Source organism: Mytilus edulis, chromosome 14 (genome assembly GCF_963676685.1).
Source record: "Mytilus edulis chromosome 14, xbMytEdul2.2, whole genome shotgun sequence".
NCBI classification, from domain to species: domain Eukaryota; kingdom Metazoa; phylum Mollusca; class Bivalvia; order Mytilida; family Mytilidae; genus Mytilus; species Mytilus edulis.
In genome coordinates, this window is record NC_092357.1 from 544198 (window position 1) to 565915 (window position 21718).

Consider the following 21718-nt stretch of genomic DNA (forward strand, 5'->3'; position numbering starts at 1 on the left):
TTCGGTGTTTGTTTTTAACTTTAAGAATAGAGTGGGGTGCTCATTTTCGCCACATCTTTCCATGTTTTCTACAGTTTATGTTCAGGTCTAAATGTTTTTGAAGTATACTGATATATCTATATATATATATGAAGATAACTTCAAATGCAAAATATACTTAAGCTTGAAAACTGGTTTGTTTTAAGAAAATCATCTGAAAAGTTAGATTAAAGAGTGTTTGAAATTTCCGGATGTTTTGTCAATGGGGGACACATATTCACCGTTTTTACACATCTATTTAAAACCAAATAACCGCAGCTTTTAACAATTTTTATGAAATCAATTGCATTATAGATGAATAACAGACATTTCAAAGGTATAAAGAATTCAAAATTAGGACATTCAGTCAAATATTTACTTAGAAATACTTCTTTGAAATCGTGTTTTTTATTCAGGAAATTGTCCGAAAATCGTTGTCCGTTTTTCAGTCATTTTCGGTAGGAGCCGCAATTTTGTCTCAGTTTAAAAAAATATTATATTTGTTATAAAAATATAATTTACGGGTACATTTCTTCCATTTCAGTCATCCTTTGAAGTTTTTACACCTCAAAATCCTTAAACGGCGAAATTGTGTCCCCGGCGAAAATGAGCACCCCACTCTACAGTTCAAGTTGTGGGCATTTTGAGTTCAAGGTTGTCATGACATATTAATAACTTGTACAGTTTTTTATACGTAAAATAGACTCATATTTACTCTTTTTTTATCTGGTCTTGCTCAAATTAATTTTCTGTAAAGTTATGATGCATTTCTGTTTCCAAACAAACCGCTTTTTAGACCTTCTGAACCTCCATTTGTTGAAGAGTTCTTATTGGTCTGTCTGGAAACCGACACTATATTGTTTCAACTATCTATCACACATTTTGGATTCTATTTCACTATTTCCGGGATTACAACATACACTGTTTATATTCTATCATTTATAAGACTAATGTTACACATAAATCAATAAAATAAATCTAGTTCTTAGACCATGCGAATCAGTTTTATGTTTTTTCATTTACTGTTAGAAATATGATCAAGTCACATATTACCTTTTTTTCCCAATGAAATATTGGACTTTATATGTTGAATATTTCGTCATGCAAATAACAAACAATGTACTAGTGTCCCCTTAACTTTTGAAATTACCTTTTTTACTAAAAAGGGGGGAGCAACCTAGGATTATTTCGTTTTTAATTCTTACGGTAGAGGTCATATGGCCTCGAGCTTATAAACAACATTAGTGACATTATTTGTGGTCTGTTAATTGTGTCGAGTATTTAAATACATTTTAAATAGTATGTCATGAAGACTTACCTTTTTTGTCAACTTGTATAACAGGCTGTACAAACTGTGGGGGTTTAGTATCCATGCTGGGTGAGAGTGGTGAACACCGAGGGAGCAATTCAAAGGGTGCACTCTATTAATACATGCGGCTAAACCGAATAACATGCAAAGTTTCTAAAACATAACTCCTGGTCCGTATTATTTCACGCATCATTGTCAGTTTCTTTTGTCTACTTTTATATAGGTAATTGTATATACATTTATCCTGTAGATTAAGTTACCTGATTAACGACACAAATTCATCAGTTGACACCTGCAATTCACCTTGACGAAGATCCCTTTGATGTACGGGGATGTGTATTCAATCTTTGCCTTCTTCGTGTATTAGTTTATCGAAATTCAAAAGTTCGATATGATAAGTATTGAAAACAGTCTCTTTTGACGATTTTTTTAATCCACTGAATGAACTGAGAAACTGAATATATATTTCATCCGTAACAGAAAGGCTAAAGTAACACTAACACTAATTTGTCACGAAACGAGAACAATAAAGAAAACCAAACTATTCAAATAATAAAAAAGCACTTATAGTTACTTCATACGCGTAAATTATCAAAACACGGAATTCAAAGCGAAATAATATGAAAAAATAAACAATCAAAAAAATATATATATAACTTAAACAGCGCACCACAAAGAAAATTGAATTTGACAATTTCACACTCCAAAGCAAATATAAATAAGGCTTAAATTAGCGAAAAGGTGCTTATAACATTCCTATGATTGTTTTCTTCACACAGCCGTGTAGAGCTCTCGGCAGAAATCGTAGGCACAAGTCTTATTCTAAATGCTAATTCGAGGCGACAAATATAGAAATTATGTAGATGAAAGAATTCTCCAATAGTTTCACCACTCCCCCTTTTTTAAAAGCTTTTATCCGAAACACTTGGGAGATTATCCTCACGAAAATAGAAACATAACAAATTTAACTCTCCGAAAGATATTTTTATGCGAAAAATAAACAGGGAAATAAGTTCAAAAGTAATTTGAGATGTTCTATTATTGTTACGTTGCGAGGTAACATAAAATTGGCAAGGAGAAAGCGAAAATACAACTCGTCAACATGGAGTGTGTTTTATTGTCTTTGACGCTATTTACTTATTGATACACATTATACATAATGGTGTGTGTAAAGACATATTTTGATTGACAAACGAATTTCATATCCCGTCCATCAATAGCTGCATATGCATCTATAACTAATCACAACCAGCCAATGTTTGTCTTAGCATGACACAATGTATGACATCTCTATACGGGCAGACGATAAGTTCTATATGCATCAACAGTAAAACCGCAAGAAATGATTAAAATCAAGTGTTTTAGCGCATCTACGTACATCATTATAGTATTGCTCCCTCTTTGAAGTCTGTTAACAAGTTTGTAGATTTATAGTTATTAATAAGTAATTGACAATGATTACAGTTGCTGCAGAGTTTATTAATAGAAAAACAACTGTTTAATTATTTAGATAAGGGTCATAAGTAGGGGTACGTTTAACATGCACTATGTCAAGTTTATAACATATTAATGGAAAATTTAAGTGGACTTGCAGTGGCGGATCCAACAGTGTTCCGGACTTGAGCCACCCATTTTGGTTGAAAACTAATGCTTTTGTATGGGTACATAATCCCCCCCCCCTTTTCCCCCATTTACTTTACTGAGACGGATTTAAGGGGGCAAAGGAGCCTGGGGCCGTTTGGTGGAAACAAATGTTGGAACCCCTGTTCAAAATGCCTACATTGATCAGCGCCTGAATTGACTAGTTTGGATGGATAGATCATAGATATGCAATGATACGTATACATCAGGGTCAGAGAACATGTTATAGTGATTTTATCCGACTGGGATTAAAACCGGTAGCCTGCCGCAATCGAAGCGAGAACACCTAGCAGGAAACTAATGTAAAGGTTGCGAAACATAATAAATTTACATATAAGTAAAAGATTCCAAATAAATTTATTTATAGAAAATTCAATAGAAACGTTTGATAATTGCATGTAACAGACATGTGCATGGTGTGAAATACATATAGCCATTTTATATGTTTGTTCCCTTGAACTAAATACCTAATTGCTCATTACTGCAGTATGCGCAACATGTGATCATTGAAAATGAAGTTATCTTAAATTTCATACTAAATAGACGATGATGGGGATTTTTTTATTGATAAATGTCATGAGGGGCATTGACGTTGTCCTTCGATAAGCAATCGCTAGCTATGATTAATTCTCTAAACAAGTGATAATTGCTATTTAGCATAATCGAGTGCTGACAGAGATGAGGGATAAATACAGCAGGTAAACGCATCAATCACGTAAAATACGGTAGGTGACAACAAGAACGTACTGTAAATTATCGTCCAAAAAACATGATTGATCGATCGATTGATTGATTGATGTACATCTTAATTAAGTGCGATAATATAACATGCGTATTCAGACGTATTCAGAGTGATGCCACGGAAGCAGGTTAATGTAATGTGTATACCATGCGTAGAATAAGTGACCGCAATAAGAATATGAAGATGTGGTATGATTTCTCATTGAGACAACTCACCGGAGACGACATGAGGTTAACAACTATATAGTCACCGTTGGACTTCAACAATGAACACAACCCATATTGTTAATATAAAAAAAGATATGGTAGGATTGCCATTGAGACAACTCTCCAGAGACGAAATGACGTCGAGTTGAACAACTATCATAACCTAATCGTTTGTCCTTCAAAAATGAACAAAACCCAGATCCAATATAGTTAGTTAGTTTTTGCCTCTTTTTTAAACGCTCCATGTTTAGTCTTACGGGCAGTGTCGGGTCGTAAGCGTCTTACTAACGCTTGAAAATCATCAGGTGGAAACATAGTTAAACTGTCATGTGCGGATTTAGGACATTTTGAAAGGTGAACTTAAAGGCCATAAAACTGAATACAAAAACATCGGATGATTCCATACAAAATAAATGCACTTTTTGTCTATCAATTTTGGTGTGGGGCTTACGCTATCTACACCCTCTACATCCCCACCCCACCGAATCTGTCCCTGACCGCCTATCGTAACTTACATATCGGACAATGCTCTATACTTTGTCGTAAAGAAGACAACTAGTCTACTGACTGACTGAGAGAGAACAGAGAGACAATTCAGCAAGCAAGAGTACTTAACTGCACGCTGGGTCTTAAAGAAGACAGCTACAACTGGCTGTGAAAGAACCGCGAGACAACCAACTATAAGTAAGAGAAATATTACTTACCTGTTAACACAAACATTCTAGATATGGAGTTTCTTCATTTCCAACATTGTTAACATTCATTATAGTTATTTTAAGGATTTGATTACTATACAAATCCTTGGTTATTTTAACAATTCAAAACAATTAGTTCCACACGGGAAGTAATTTGTCCATTTTTGTAAAATAGTTGCACATAGTAGGTATTTAATATTTCAACTTTAAACATTGGCATTTATTAACGTGTTATTATTAGAAATTATTTATGATTAGTGTGACAATGAAATCTAAATAATCACCGATTAAAATCTGTATGTATGTGCACAGTTCAAAATATTACAGAGTTTTAAATTGGCACAAAGTGCACATGGCATTATTTGTTTTCTTCTCAACATTTTGCCAGTCCCATTCAGAAGTTTCGTCCAAAGGGGTACATGCAGTGGCGGATACAGGGGTCCGGGGATCGGAACCCCCTTTTTTTGGACGATCAATGCAATTAAATGGGGACATGTAGCTGGAACCCCCTCTTTGTCCTTGGTTAGGAACCCCTCCTTTCTAAAATAGATGGATCCGCCCCTGAAATGGGGACCGTATCGGACATGAAGCACTGCGCTCACAATTTAGACGGAGAGTGGTGAATCTAACTATAAACTAAATAAAACATTGTCTGCTAAAACAGTACTCTCTACGTCATTTTATACGAATGGTGCGATAAAAGAAAACAGACCCAAATTTAGCAAATACGGACAACGGATGACTGGACAATCCCCTTTTCTATCTCGCTCTCTCTCATACTCTCTTATACATGTACAAGTTTAATATCGCATTGTTAACGTCTCTTATAGCACTATACAATCAGAGGATTACATCTTGCTTTCAAACACTTCGCGACTAGAAGCATTTGCAGGATATTTAAAATGTATAGGGCACCATTATAAGTTCTATTGCATTATTGTAACAATCGTGTTTCTTTATTATCAAGCGGTAATTTAAATAGATCTAGATGCTCTCAGTTGTCCCACTTGACTTACATTCTAGACCGTAATATTAGACAGTTTAATAGATATTTAAGCTGATTACATATTCTTTGTCATTATTCATTTAAATATTTTTTAAGTTTTACTTGACCTTTTATAATCTTTTAAAAAAGCTTTCCTTTATCATTTTCATGTTAGTTTTACAAATATAGATGTATTGACAAATGAATGTGAACATGTAGTAAGTTATCTTGTCTTTTGGTCATTAGTGGAGAGTTGTCTCATTGTCACATATCCAAAATTTTCAAAGAGACAACAACCCGACAAAACAGCAGAAAACAGCTCAAGGCCACCAATGGGTCTTTAACACAGCGAAAAAATACCGCACCCGGAGACAGCTCATCCATGTTTCGTTTTAACTTACCGTATGTTCCTGTACCATAGCAGCAGCTTCCAGTGTACGAATCGTAACTGCTGTAGCTGGGCCTTGGTAGCAGAGTTATTGGTGTATATTTCCCATTGATAAATGTGTAATGATTAGCCATAGTGTCTTCTTTTCCCTTACTTTCTTTGTTTTTTTTAAGTTATATTTCCTTCCCTGTAACACTCTATTTTTGATTTACATCAAAGGAACCAATTATTATTTATTCCTTTCACTGCATTATTAAATGGTATTTTCTTCACTATTTTACATTTTATCTATTATTCACATCCAAAGAATTGATTATTACTTATTCCTTCCTTCCTTCACTATCTATATATAATTCACATCCAAAGAATTTTTAAGTGATTATTATTTCTTCCTTTCTTCACTTATTTCCTTCCTTATTTCACATTCGATCTCTGATTTATTTGACCTTTTCATGGTATTATTATTTCCTTCACTATTGAACTATCTATCTTTGTTTTATATCCATAATGGTATTAATTTCTCTATTCCACATTCATTCTCTCATTTACATCCCACAGAATATCCATATTTATTTCTCTATTCCACATTTAGTCTCATTTACTTCCAAAGAAGATTTTATAATTTTTATAATTTATTATTTTTGTTGACATTGAATGTGAACAAATCAACACTCACAAATTTCCTTCACTATATGCACCTATCCTAATGTGCATGTATACATTTCACTATAATTCCAATTGAATGAAATGCTATCATTTTGTCGAGTACGGTCCAAAGCCTTTGTAAACTATAATCTTAAAAAGATAAATATATAAATATTTCCGTGTGTAATGTTGACCTAAGAAATAACACCTGTAGATTACTTAAATATGAAGATTAGTTTTTAATTTAAAATAATTGTCGGTAATTGAAGTTCAAAACATATTTCTATCTCTTTCTTTGTTCTTGACAAAACACAAGAAAACAATACGTTCGTTGACCCCAACCTTCCTATATATGTTACTAATACCAAACATAAAATATATACATTGTATTAGTAAAAAATAAACTGAAAACAATAAGTTCCTTGACCCCCAACCTTCCCATATAAGTTTCTAATAAAAAAAACCATGAAGTATATTTATAAAACATTGATATTGTCCACTAACATATAGAATTTGGTTAATGTCCGTTTGTATTTCATATAAAAGACATCAAACTTTATGTGGTTGTTTTCCCCTGTTTAACAAAATAAGTATATATAGGATCTTCTTTGATCGAAAGTTTGGTATTTTTACTAACACGGTCTTTTTTAAAATATGTGTTTTAATTAAAAAAAATAAAGGAAATGTATATAAACAATGATTATTGCATGACTAACATGTTCCAACAAATTTGTAACAAATTTATATTTGAAAGAATGAAAGAAACGAACAATATTTAAACAGCGGCCTAATCGTCAAAACAATATAGCATTACTTCTGTACTACTGTGTCTATATAACAATGGCATTAGATGTCGTTTTCTATTGTAATCTACTGAATTAATAGAATAAGCTGATTACAATAAAGTAATTATGTAATTCTATAAATACACATGAGACACACCGTCCTGAATAAAACTAAGAATGGAAATGGGGAATATGTCAGAGAGACAACAACCCGACCAAAAGAACAGATAACAGCCGAAGGCCACCATTGGGTCTTCAATGCAGCGGAAATTTCTGCAAACAGAGATGGGCTTCAGCTGGCCCCTACACAAAAAAGGGAACCTGTTCAGTAAAGTCCATATACACTCAAATGTAAAAAAAATAGGAAAATCATGAGACGTTCCTTGGAAGAATACCAATTATTCTTTACTTTTTATTATGGAAAGCAACTACTATATACAGTACTTTTTTTTTTATATAGTTATTGGTTTTGAATGCTTTTAAATTCAGTAGATGGGTTTGGCTTGCTAACGGTTTAGATGTGTGCGACACTATGAAGTCTTATGTAGACTATAGTAATCGTAGTTAAAAAGAAGTAGACAATGGCGGCTATATGACTTTTAAAAAGGCCAGAGAGGCCAAGTGCGATAATGTTCTTATTAACGGACAGGGCAGTCAGATGATTACGAATAAGAAACAATTGATAAGAACATAAGAATAACCACAAAGTTAGGGCTAGTCATTAAATTGTAACAAGTTTGCACCACGTCATGTTGTAGCTGTTGCAACTGCCACAAAGTTAGGGCTGGTCATTAAATTGTAACAAGCACCACGCCATGTTGTAGCTGTTATAACTGCCACCAAGTGGCCACACACAATTTTATGAATAAGATAGATGATAAACTTCTGTAAAAAAACATCAAAATAACAGGCTCAAGATTTTTCAAGCTAGACATCACAAAACTGATGGCCAATCTCCTCTGTATATGACAGTTTGGAGTTGTAACCTATTTGACAGTTTGGAGTTGTAACCTATTTGACAGTTTGGAGTTGTAACCAATTTGACAGTTTGGAGTTGTAACCTATTTGACAGTTTGGATATAGATAAAGTAATAGTATGTATAACACATACTGTTTTGTATTTCACAAGTTGATCGTGTAGTGCAATTTGTAAAATCAGTTTATCAGAGACATATTTTGAATTACACATGTGTTTCTGATTTTGTCAATAAACTCATCATATAGATACCAGGATTGAAATTTTATATTTATGCCAGACGCGCATTTCGTCTACAAAAGAACCCATCAGTGACGCTCGAATAAAAAAATGTTAAAAAGGCTTAATCAAGAACGAAGTTGAAAAGCATTGAGGACCAAAAATTCGTAAAAGCTTTGCCAAACGGAATTGGATATTAAAAAAGAAACGATAACCTTTCTAAAAACGTGTCTAATTTATACGGCGATCCTATAATGAATTTTGACAGATAAACAAACCTAACCTGGTTTACTGTTGGTTTCAGTACGATGACTTTTTGCGTGCAGTCCTGATACTTTTACACATTTCACAGCTTCCTGTAGCACTATATATGTGAACTGCTGATATAGAAATAAGAAACAGCAAGCTATCAAGGGCCTCGAAATAGCTACCATAGAAATAAGAAACAGCAAGCTATCAAGGGCCTCAAAATAGCTACCATAGAAATAAGAAACAGCAAGCTATCAAGGGCCTCGAAATAGCTACCATAGAAATAAGAAACAGCGAGCTATCAAGGGCCTCAAAATAGCTTCCATAGAAATTAGAAACAGCAAGCTATCAAGGGCCTCGAAATAGCTACCATAGAAATAAGAAGAGAAACACTTATGAACCACATTAACAAACTTTAATAACATCGAACCAGACACAGTTTAAATGACATTGAACCTGTCTTATAGATACAAGAAGATGAGATATAAGTCTGAAGTATGAGTGCCAATGAGACAACTCTCCATCATGGGCCAAGTCACAATTTATAAAAGCAAACCATTATAAGTCAAGGTTAGGTCTTCAACACGGAGCCTAGGCTCATATCGAACAGCAAGCTATAAAGGGGCCCAAAAATTACTGGTGTAAAACCATTCAAACGGGAAAAACAACGGTCTAATCTATATTAAAAGCTTGAGTGATAGCAACGGCATGCATCTATATGCCGAAAGTGTAGCCGACCAGCTGGTCTTCCTTATAATTTATGATTATTTTTTATATACTGTGAAGTCCGAAGTCTTCCTTATCAAAAGCTTATACAATTCCTTTCGATCTTCATACCTGTAAAATAAGATGTGAAATGGTTGCCAAAGAGAAAATTATCCATGAAAGTTCAATTGAAGTGGCTGTATAGCAATTATAGGCAACCGTACGCCTTTCCTAAAGCATCTTGAAATGGCAACTTGACAAATTTACTTTCAAAAACGAGAACTCCAAATGCTGCGGTATTTTCCCCAAAATATCAGCAGGCCTTCATACCTATAGCATCTTTAAATGGCAAATAAACTTACCTTCTAAAACCAGAGCTCCCAAAGGCAATGCTGCGGTCTTTTAACACAGAATTCCATCAGATCTCTATTATACCTTACGTATTATCTATTCATCCATTAAAGGTTTATAAACCAGTGACCAGTTCATCTTCCTGTATCGATGTAACACAATTTATAGTATATAATCAATAAACACCTGCTTTAAACAAATCAGTCGAATAAAGGAAATAATTAATAATCAACAGGTTCATTCAAGACATTAAGGACTAATTAAAACAATGTTCCAACGATACAGTGGGTTCACATTGACACTTATTAAGACAATGTTCAACTTATTAAGACAATGTTCCACTTTTTTAAGAGAATGTTCCACTCATTAAGACAATGATCCACTTATAAAGACAAGGTCCACTTATTAAGACAATGTTCCACTAATTAAGATAATGCTCCACTTATTTTAAGATAGTGTTCCACTGATAAAGATAATGTTCCACTTATTAAGACAATGTTCCTTTTATTGAGACAATGCTCTACTTATAAAGACAATGTTCCACTTATAAAGACAATGTTCCACTTATAAAGACAATGTGCCACTCATTAAGACAATGATCCACTTATAAAGACAATGTCCACTAATTAAGATAATGTTCCACTTATTAAAACAATGTTCCACATATGTATACAATGTTTCAATAATACAGTGCGTTCACATTTTAAGAGCAACGTATTGATGCAATAGTTCATATAATTCGGTAGTGTCCGGCTCACATTTTTCATTGCATGAGAGGTCAAGATCTCGTTTTTCAAGAAACTTTCAGTCTATTTGAGACAACCACTTGTATATATTATGTTTGCATATTAACCCGTAAGTGTTTCTCTTTTTGCAATACATTAATTATCTATCAAGATAACCAATTTACGGTTTATACATGTACAAATGTATGTTTACATGTATTTTTTTTCAAACTGGGGTCAATCTGACACTTTCCGATTTAAACAAATAATCCAACTTCAAAGAGAAATTACCGACTACATGTTAAAATCTCGACTTTAAATAAATATGCACAGTTCCAGTTGTTTTCCTTTAAATGTATTCTAATATTATTAGCAAACTAGAAATACAATTTCAGGCCAAGAAGTTGTGAATACTTCTATCTATATATATTTATCAAACTTAGAACCAACTTATAAGTCGTTTTCTCTATGTCAAGATATACCTCCGACTCACAATCCTCTTTGTATATCTTTTCAATAAGAGGACTTACTGACTCTGAAATCTATTCCGATGATCCAGTCATAAATTTTATTCCAAAGATCAAGTCATGATATCTATTCGAAGATCCGGTCATAAAAGTTATTCCAAAGATCGCCAGCTATAAAAGTTATTCCGAAGATCGCCAGTCAGAAAAGTTATTCCGAAGATCGCCAGTCATGAAAGTTATTCCGAAGATCGCCAGTCATGATAGTTATTCCAAAGATCAGGTTATGAAAGTTATCCCAAAGGTCCAGTTATGAAAGTAATAATGAAATAATCTGATGACTTTCAGTGACTCCGATCCAAAAATCCAATTGAGTCATTCAACAGCATTAAAATCCTCTTATAAACAGTGCACGTGTATGACTTTCACTAAATGTCTCCTTCAAGTTTATAAAACAATTGATTACCATCCGACATTCAAATTATAAAGTACACGTACGTGGTTGTGAGTAGAGTAGTGGTTTGTTACACCCCTCCCCAATATCATACATGGGCATGACTCATTAACGGCAGATGTCTTTATTTGGGGTGTATAATATTTGAACCCCAACTAAATAAATATGTCATCACTTTATAAATGTCAAGTGTTGGGGTGTTATAGCTTTCGTGCTTCTTTGAGGGTGTGGGGTTTATAATGTTTGTGGAATATTCCGCCAATTTTTAAAAGTATCATAATATAGATGACAGATGTTGAGGGGGGTTTCTATCGAAGAGGGTCGGTATAAAAGCTCAATCCAATCTAAAAGACGTAATACAAAAATATGTGAGCTTGAAAGACTAGAGAGACTAACAGTTAATACAAGAATTTCTCTATTTGTGTTCAAATATTCAACGTGAAATTTGTGGTAAGAATCAACTGAAATATTTTGAAAAAATTTATATGTTTTATTAACCACAACATGACAAAAATATATTTAATCTGCTGATTACAGTAAATCTACATAATTGTTTAAAAGAGTTCCATAGATATAGCATAATTACAATGTATGTCCATATACTGATAGAATCCTGGGCACACACACACAGTCACACAATCAGGTTTTTTTTACATTGTCCTTAAGTTTGAGAATGTAACTTTTTCCCGATCACTGCTTTTTCTATTTGGTCTGTTAAGCGGCTGGCCTCCTTTAAATTATCTTCTATCTTCCCCTGTATTTTTTTTAATTCCTCCAATAAAGTTGTACCTTCATTTGTCTTCTTAGTTTTACATCGCATTCGTTTTTCAAGTTTAACTATTTTATCGTAGGGGACGGAGCTGGAAAAAAAATATGTGATATTAGGAAAAAACATGTATAAAAAAGGGGTTATTTGAATAATATACATGTATACGCGTGTTGATACATATATATGTACCTGTGTGTCTATATTTATAATATGTCTGTTGTGTTATTTTGACGATAATCCCACAGTTTTGGAATTTAATCCATTTAAATATTCTGTACAAAGAGGGATTACTCAAATTACATGTCATATAATGAATGATCCATTAACAATTAAAATAGACTTAAAGTGTTAAATATGATACACGTACCTGCATCCTTTTCCGACTGTCTTTCCAGAGAAGTTAAAAAGTGGAAATGTATGGGTGTCACCCCAATCTGGTGACTGACATTGTGTCTCCATCGAAATCGGGCCCTCGGAAACCATTCTATAACACAAAAAAATATATAAACTGTATTATGAAATAACACGTTTTCCTAATAATCTTTAAAGAGAGAATTAAATATCTTTTCATTAACAAAATGTTCACGTTAATAAAACAAAATTTTGACTAGTAAATAATTAATTTTGAGACTTACACACTTGGAGTTAAGCTTACAGTCTGTGTACTAAACGGTAGCCATGGGTCATTCTCACGGTATTCGGGACTCGGTAGAGTTGGAAATTTAAAATGCCTGGTATCTTCAATTTCTTCACCAAGATTGCAAACTGGAGGTGTCATGCTAAAGAGAAGGAAGGAATTCATCAGAATTGTAAAATAGCCCTTATTTAGAAAAGAATGTATGCATTTTGCAGAAAGTGAAATGTGTTATTTATATTAACTTTGACGAGATTTGGTTTTGGATGAGGGGGAAAGTTGTCTCATTTGCACATCATTCCATATCTTATATTTGGTACGAATTAAATGTTTTAGTCATAATCTTTAAGGGGGAGGGGAGGGGGGGATAAGTACCTTTTTTCGAAAAGATCGCAGCCGTCACTTATTTCTCTTAGGAGTTTTTCAAATTCATCATGATCGCGCTTTTCAAGAAATTCTTCTGCCATTTTCTCGATTTTGGAGAGTGTGTGTGTTGCTATACAAGTACGAATGTTTTTATATGATTTGAAGAAGAAAGAAATGACTTAATATGATTATTTTTAGAAAAAAGGTAACTTAAACGATGACAATAAAAAAAAAAGCAGATGTGTTCCTTTTGTAAAAAATCTTTACGGTATCAATATTTCCTTTTGTTCTAAATATTGTTGACCGAACTATCCGTGACCCCAACTCTGTATTGGACTTGCATACTATTGTGAAATGTATCGGTATACACCTGTCCCGAACTGGTCATCTAAAAAAAATTAATGTTGCATGTCTTTATTTCCCAAACGAACAAGTAAACAAAATTAATAATTTACTTGACTTTGTTTTAAAAGAGAGAGGCAGATGTCCAAAGAAATTGCGCCATCTTCGTTTTTATATAAAATGTTCACCACCTTATCAATGTAAAAAATTTGAGTGGTCAACATTCACAGTAAGAAGAACCAATGATTGTTTCAAATTTATTTTGTAACAAAAAGTAACGCCAAAAAACTATGAATAATCATATATTTCGAACTAGGTCTATCAAAATTGAAAAAGATGAAATTCATTTCGTGTACACTATGCATTTGACAAAGCATGTTTTAGAAAGGCACGTGTATACCCACGTATACACGACTAAGAGTAAATTTTTTGACGAGAAAGGGGTTTTAGAATTACTCCATCTGACTATGCAAAATCCTTATGAGAGAACAGTCATGTCAGATAGGGTAGTTTTTTTCAAAAAATTTAAAAGAGCCACTGGAATCTCAATGGTTACTGGTTATATTTACTTTTATGTTCTCGTTGTTACGAGACTAGATGGGGGGGATAATTACAGCATACCCCTGTAATCGTCAAAAAAAATAATGCTACAAAGACATGATGCGCATAGTATACACACCCACCCAAACAAAAACAAAAAAAATCATGACCCGAAAAGGGTCGTGAAAAAATCATAATATCAGAATACCCCTCTCTCACTTCCCCCCTCCCCATCCCACTTTTGTTTTATCCCAAGAGGGGGTGGTTATGTTCGAACTTTTTTTTCTCAAACTCTAAGAGGTGATGACCCCGCGCTAGTCATATCAGATCAAGTTACCGTAATGGAGACTGCACGCGTTTTTTTCTTTTTTACTGTCTTTATTGGAATTATAGTTTTAAATACTGAGAGTTTGTGCACCCTGTCTCATACACGGTGCACAAAACTATCGTCAACTTTTTTAAAGTGTAATTTTCCCGGAATGTGCGTGAAAATTCCTCCCTACATTAAAAGAGTGGAATGTGGAAAGGGGACGACGATTGAAGTGGCAGGAGACGTAGAACTCCGTAATTGTGAAGGTAAGTTATGTAAACTTCAACCAATAAGAGAGAATCGGATTAGGGAAGGGTGGAATACTCTGTAAAGAAACTCAAAGACTTTATTATAAAAATGTTTTATTTCGAAAGACACTTTAATATTTGTTTAAAAAAAGGTATCACTAAAAGGCACAGTTATATGCAAATTAATTTACCATATTATCTACTCTATATAAAACACAATCGTAAAAGAGAAATAAAAAGGGGGAGGGGGGGTACTATTGATGGGGGAGAGAATATGTTAAATGAAAAAAAAATAATGTCAACGTGGGGTCAATTTCTTTGTTTTCCCAAAACTATAGTATTCATACACTCTTTTTATTAATAGGAGTAATTTAATGTCGCAAAGCAATAAAAGAGGATTATCAGTGTTAAATGATTGGTAACAGAGACTGCCGGTTAATATAGCACTATCGTTCTATGCAATATAATGTGTCAGACATTATACACGAAGCTATAAACTATTATATCAAAATGAAACTAGGATTAGGGAGGAGTTTGTTCGAATAAAAATAAATTGTGTAAATTAAAATATGCCTTTTAGATGGTGAACCCAAATAAATATTATCAAGTGAAACCCTTTTTAACACATTTCATTCGAAATATGAAAAATGTTCCATTTTTTGTTTTTGTTTCAAAAAAAATAAAAAAAATATTCTTACAAACATGACTTCGTTACGTGAATGCTGTGTACATACACCAGCTGACAACAGATATAATAATAATAATAAACTTGATATCGTTCTTTTTAATTTTGACTTCCACATTGTTTTTCAGTGAGGACGGACGAGGAAGAAGAAAAAGAAGAAGAAGGAAAGGCATTAGAACACCAGAACCTCCATCCCGTTTTACCTACAAGGGGTAATAGGGTTGTAGTGCCGGTGAAGGAGAACGAATGCCCTCCCCTAGCAGCAACAACAACTTTTATGGATGTGCTAGGTATGAAAAAAATTAAAATAAAATATTGGAAAGTTTTAATATTTGGAATTGTCAATTGTTTGAAAAAAAACAGAAACAGAAAACAATTTAGATATTACTACATGGTCTCAACAGTTATAGCATGAACGTGTGTGTGTGTGTGTGTGTGTTTGTGTGACAAAAGTTGAAATCTCTTCACTAATGATTTTTATACGACCGCAAATTTTGAAAAAATTTTCGTCGTATATTGCTATCACGTTGGCGTCGGCGTCGTCGTCGTCGTCGTCGTCGTCGTCGTCGTCGTCGTCGTCGTCGTCGTCGTCGTCGTCCGGCGTCCGAATACTTTTAGTTTTCGCACTCTAACTTTAGTAAAAGTGAATGGAAATCTATGAAATTTTAACACAAGGTTTATGACCACAAAAGGAAGGTTGGTATTGATTTTGGGAGTTTTGGTCCCAACATTTTAGGAATTAGGGGCCAAAAAGGGCCCAAATAAGCATTTTCTTGGTTTTCGCACTATAACTTTAGTTTAAGTTAATAGAAATCTATGAAATTTTGACACAAGGTTTATGACCACAAAAGAACGGTTTGGATTGATTTTGGGAGTTTTGGTCTCAACAGTTTAGGAATTAGGGGCCAAAAAAGGGCCCAAATAAGCATTATTCTTGGTTTTCGCACAATAACATTAGTTTAAGTAAATAGAAATCAATGAAATTTAAACACAATGTTAATGACTACAAAAGGAAGGTTGGTATTGATTTTGGGAGTTTAGGTCCCAACAGTTTAGGAATTAGGGGCCAAAAAGGGACCCAAATAAGCATTTTTCTTGGTTTTCGCACCATAACGTTAGTATAAGTAAATAGAAATCTATGAAATTTAAACACAAGGTTTATGACCATAAAAGAAAGGTTGGGTTTGATTTTGGGAGTTTTGGTCCCAACATAATAAGGGGCCCAAAGGGTCCAAAATTAAACTTTTGTTTGATTTCATCAAAATTGAATAATTGGGGTTCTTTGATATGCTGAATCTAACTGTCATGACTGTGTATGTAGATTCTTAACTTTTGGTCCCGTTTTCAAATTGGTCTACATTAAGGTCCAAAGGGTCCAAAATTAAACTTAGTTTGATTTTGACAAAAAATTAATCAGTTAGGTTCTTTGATATGCTGAATCTAAAAATGTACTTAGATTCTTGATTATTGGCCCAGTTTTCAAGTTGGTCCAAATCGGGGTCCAAAATTGAACTTTGTTTGATTTCATCAAAAATTGAATAAATGGGGTTCTTTGATATACCAAATCTAACTGTGTATGTAGATTCTTCATTTTTGGTCCTGTTTTCAAATTGGTCTACACTAAAGTCCAAAGGGTCCAAAATTAAACTTAGTTTGATTTTAACAAAAATTGAAATCTTGAAGTTCTTTGATATGCTGAATCCAAAAATGTACTTAGATTTTTTATTATGGGCCCAGTTTTCAAGTTGGTCCAAATCAGGATCTAAAATTATTATATTAAGTATTGTGCAATAGCAAGTCTTTTCAATTGCACAGTATTGCGCAATGGCAAGAAATATCTAATTACACAATATTGTGAAATATCAAATTTTTTTTTAATTAGAGTTATCTTTCTTTGTCCAGAATAGTAAGCAAGAAATATCTAATTACAAAATATTGTGCAAAAGCAAGATTTTTTTTTAATTGGAGTTATCTTTCTTTGTCCAGAATCAACTTAAATCTTTGTTATATACAATATACAATGTATATTCACTTTTTACTACCAACTGATAAATTAAAATAATCTTTACCATTCAGTGATAACAAGCAGTTTTTTTACATCTTAATATTTTATGATGTATTTAAATGAGTAGTTATTGTTGCAAACTCCATTAGAAATTTTAATTGAGATTAGTTTTGGAATAAGGGAAAGGGGGATGTGATTAAAAAAATTGGGTTCAATTTTTCTCATTTGAAATTTCATAAATAAAAAAGAAAATTTCTTCAAACATTTTTTTGAGAGGATTAATATTCAACAGCATAGTGAATTGCTCTAAGAGAAACAAAAATTTTAAGTTCATTAGAACACATTCATTCTGTGTCAGAAACCTATGCTGTGTCAACTATTTAATCACAATCCAAATTTAGAGCTGAATCCAGCTTGAATTTTGTGTCCATACTTGCCCTAACCGTTCAGGGTTCAACCTCTGCGGTCGTATAAAGCTACGCCCTGCGGAGCATCTGGTTATATTTTATTTCAGACAAACTATTGAGCTGCTTGGGCGGGGTTGTACTTACCTTACTGATATGGTATTGCAAACGCCGGATGCGTCCAAGAACATCAAGAAGGCATCCGGAAACACCAGTAGACACACCTGTCAGTGATAACTTTCGGATGTTACGATATCCGTCAGAATCAACGAACAGTAGGATGTTGAGATGCGTCTCAACACCCAATGTCCGTGTGTGAACTGATACTTATTGTTTTTATTTCTTCATGTAGTATTAGTTATATTGTTTTTATATCATTTATTTTTATGATTTTTTTTTTCAGTTTCAATATCTGTTCGTATAAGGCTACATTTTTAGTGTGAATCCTATATACCGTTTTGTCAACCGTAACATGTAAACACTTTTACAGTTATTTAAAAAAAACTACTTTAAGGTCAACAACAATGAGTGAAATACAATACCCCATTTTCTCGTCTAATACTCAATAAATTAATTCAAATCAAATGTTAACGGGATTTTTACGACTTGTAAATTTATTTTTGATAGTGTTACAATTTTAAAGTTTAATAGCCAGTTATACGTTTGACTTTTGTAAATTTAATGTATATATATTGCTTTAAGCACGGTTTCATCTGTGAGGGTTGTTAGACGTTTACACTATCTCTGTGTGTGTGTGTGTTTTGAGAGATAAAAGAGAGTAGGAAAGATAATATTATTAGTGTTATAAAATCTATGTTGAAATTGAAAAAAAATAAAAATGTAAATATGAACTAGTGGTTTGTCTTATCTCCTCTAAATATATATGTGTATATATGAACTTCAATTGCCACCTTTTTGTTGTTATACATCTTACTTGATCGAATATATCATCACTGCAACATGTATCTGGTATAGTAATGATAAATAAGCAGGATTTGAGAAACATTCCCTCTACTATAATCTGAAGCTAGTTGCCCCCCCCCTTTTATATCATTATTTTTTTTTAACTTATTTTGTATCACATTTCTCTTCTCAGATGGAAGGGTGTCCGATTCTAACAGACATCATAAACTGTTTTACGTCCACTGATCAACTGCTGATTTTTGTTCAAGCCTATGGTTTGGAGAACGATCCGTATGTTCAACTCCGCTTAACTCATTTAAGACAAACCAGTCCAATGGATTTCAAATGCATGACATGTGGAGAATGGTTAAGTAACCAAGAAAACTACGAGTTTCACATGTTATATCACGAGACAATTCAAGATTTTGACTTGAGTTTATTTGATGACACTCCTCCTGACAAAAATCATATAGAACCGACTATCAACTCTAATAAAAGGACCTTCTCCATTCCCGATTCATCTGACGTTTACACACCACCTCCAGCTAAAAAAGCAAGTTTCCCCTCCGACCAGTATGGTGCCGGTGACGACAACCCTACAACACACACATTTCACAAGAAAAGAGAACGCATCTATGCCAACAATGGGGCTACAGACATTACATATGAAGTTAAATTTTCTAATCAGTTGCAGAATAAAAAACTGACGGACATAGTCGACGATTTACACAACGTATTCGACGATGTTCTCGGTCAAGTCCGTGTAGGATCTCAAGACAACAGTCTTGCCCGACTTATCATCGAACATAATGGTTTAACGGACCCAATCGTCGTCCCTTTACAAGAACTTAATACAATGGATGCCTCCACGGTGATGGATGAAATAAGCAAAGTCTTGCAAAGCAATGAAGAGCTACCTGTAGACGATAGTTTTTCTGTTACGGTAGGGCGAATAGATATTCCGTCCGGTGGTGGTCGAGTTTATATTACAAAATTGACGGGTGACGATAACAGTTTACAACGTAAACGTTCTATTGTCAGTAGGCCTAGTGACACAATGTGCATGCCTATGGCAATATCGCTTTGCTTCCTGAAAACCTGTCGCGTTGTATCCCCTAGTGAATGGCGAACACTGACGTCAGACGACACAGAGTGTATGGTAGATAAAGTTCTGAAACACAGAACCACCCCGAAATGGTTCTACAATCATGTAATTGATAAGGGGAGAAAGGAATGTATTAATTTTGCGAAACGTCTCTGTGTATTAGCCGATGTCAGTACGGAAAAACAATGTAGCATTAATGACATAGAACGCTTTGAAAAGGTGGTGGACTTGCAAATTTTAGTCATTTCATCAAAACTAGGTAACAAATTCATTCGTGTTGGTGAAGGAGAAACGGACAGAAAAAAGGTATTTCTTTACCTTATTGAAGAGAACGATTGTGGACACTTTGCAGCCATATTGAGTATATCGGGCTTCTTTTCTTGTAGCTACTTCTGTACAGACTGTCTTAAACCGTACAGTGTCAAAGATCAACATTCTTGCCAAACGCATTGTACCGTATGCTGCAGTTTGGATTGTGTTCTGACAGGGAACAGTTTGTCTTGTCGGGCTTGCAATAGAACGTGTAGATCCATCGCTTGTTTTCAAAGGCACATAGAGGAAAAGATAACAAAGAAAGGAATTTCTTACACGGAATGTGGTAAAAAATACGAGTGTAAAACTTGTAGAAAAGTACTAGTCCGAGAGGAACGCCCACCCGAACTTCACCAATGCGGAGAATGGAAATGTGGGTGTTGCCATGATTATAAACCCGAAGAACATTTATGCTACCAGAGGGCAATCAATACCGAGAGAACCGACAGACAAATGATATTCTTCGATTGTGAAACGACACAAGACACACTCCTACAATGTGAAAACGGGAATCTACCATCCACTTCGAGATGCCAAAATTGTAAAGACAAAGAGGAAGCGTGCAATCAGTGTACACTTTGTCAAAACTGCGGCAAATCTTGGTGTGGTTCAAAAGAACATAAAGTGAATTTCATCTGTATGCAAACAGCATGTGACCACTGTAAAGACAAACAGATATCTAATGAACCAAAATGTAACTTTTGTGGTGTTCGCTGCTCGATGTGTGATAAAAAGGACAAGAAAGAATTTAAGAAAGAACCATGTTTCAAAACATGTGGTTTTAGGGAAAAAATATTTCGCGGTGAACACGCCACTGATGCATTCTGTAGACGGGTTTTTACGGAGCAGTACACAAACGCAGTCGTGTTGTCTCACAATGGATCTGGTTACGATAATTATTTTCTGATTGACTGGTTGATAAAGAATTCTATTCGCCCAGACGTTATCTTCAATGGATCCAAAATCATGTACATGGCGATAAATCGGGGTTTAAACATCCGAGTTTTGGATTCGTTGAACTTTTTACCCATGAAGTTATCGAAAATTCCGAAAGCGTTTGGACTAAAGGAATTGAAAAAAGGCTACTTTCCTCATTTTTTCAATACAATGGAAAACCAAAATTACATTGGCCCATACCCGGACAGTACATATTACGGTTGCGACTACATGAGTAAAGATGACAGGAGTGATTTTTTGTCGTGGTACAAAACGAAAACAAACGAAGTATTTGACTTTGCTAAAGAAATGAAAGAATACTGTTGCAGTGACACGACGATCTTGAGGGAAGGAGTGTTAAGATTTCGTGATTTGATGTTGGAGGTGACAGGAACGGGGAAAACGAAAAACACACACGGACAAGGGGTTGATGTTTTAGATTATGTGACCATTGCAAGTGTGTGCATGGGTGTTTACAAGACTAATTTTTTAAAAGAACAATATGACGTGGAAGTATTGAGGCAAGACACTGACGATATCGACCAGATACCCATGACATTTACAGAGAAAGGATTCGACGTTTTAGATCATGACACTTGGAA

General features: G+C 34.1%; 2 protein-coding genes across 11 annotated transcripts in view; both read right to left on the bottom strand.

Annotated features, from left to right (window-relative positions):
* The window catches only part of LOC139503095 (platelet binding protein GspB-like), a 130610-nt gene extending 123645 nt beyond the window's left edge, over positions 1-6965 (bottom strand). For 6 of the 10 annotated variants that reach the window (XM_071292781.1, XM_071292779.1, XM_071292774.1 and 3 more), the window contains exon 1: positions 5998-6965. In XM_071292781.1, the coding sequence (XP_071148882.1) occupies positions 5998-6118 (121 nt within the window). In that variant the 5' untranslated portion in view covers positions 6119-6965. Of the gene's footprint in view, positions 1-733; positions 837-1336; positions 2391-4620; positions 4873-5997 lie in introns of those variants that run through there. The other 4 variants (XM_071292777.1, XM_071292782.1, XM_071292775.1 and 1 more) reach the window with 4 other exon arrangements.
* Positions 6966-12052: 5087 nt separating this feature from the next.
* On the bottom strand, positions 12053-13667 carry LOC139503096 (uncharacterized). Its single transcript, XM_071292788.1, has 3 exons — positions 12962-13667; positions 12694-12810; positions 12053-12417 (listed from the first exon to the last, which is right to left on the bottom strand). Exons 1-3 carry the CDS (start codon positions 13126-13128, stop codon positions 12219-12221), a joined length of 483 nt encoding a protein of 160 aa, XP_071148889.1. The 5' UTR covers positions 13129-13667; the 3' UTR covers positions 12053-12218.
* Positions 13668-21718: the final 8051 nt, after the last annotated feature.

Coding starts and splice junctions, on each gene's coding strand:
- LOC139503096 (XM_071292788.1), bottom strand. CDS start 13,128: ATGAATTCCTTCCTTCTCTTTAGCATGACACCTCCAGTTTGCAATCTT. Junction 12,811..12,961: donor GTAAGCTTAACTCCAAGTGT/GTAAGTCTCAAA, acceptor TTTGTGTTATAG/AATGGTTTCCGAGGGCCCGA. Junction 12,418..12,693: donor ACAGTCGGAAAAGGATGCAG/GTACGTGTATCA, acceptor TTTTTTTTCCAG/CTCCGTCCCCTACGATAAAA.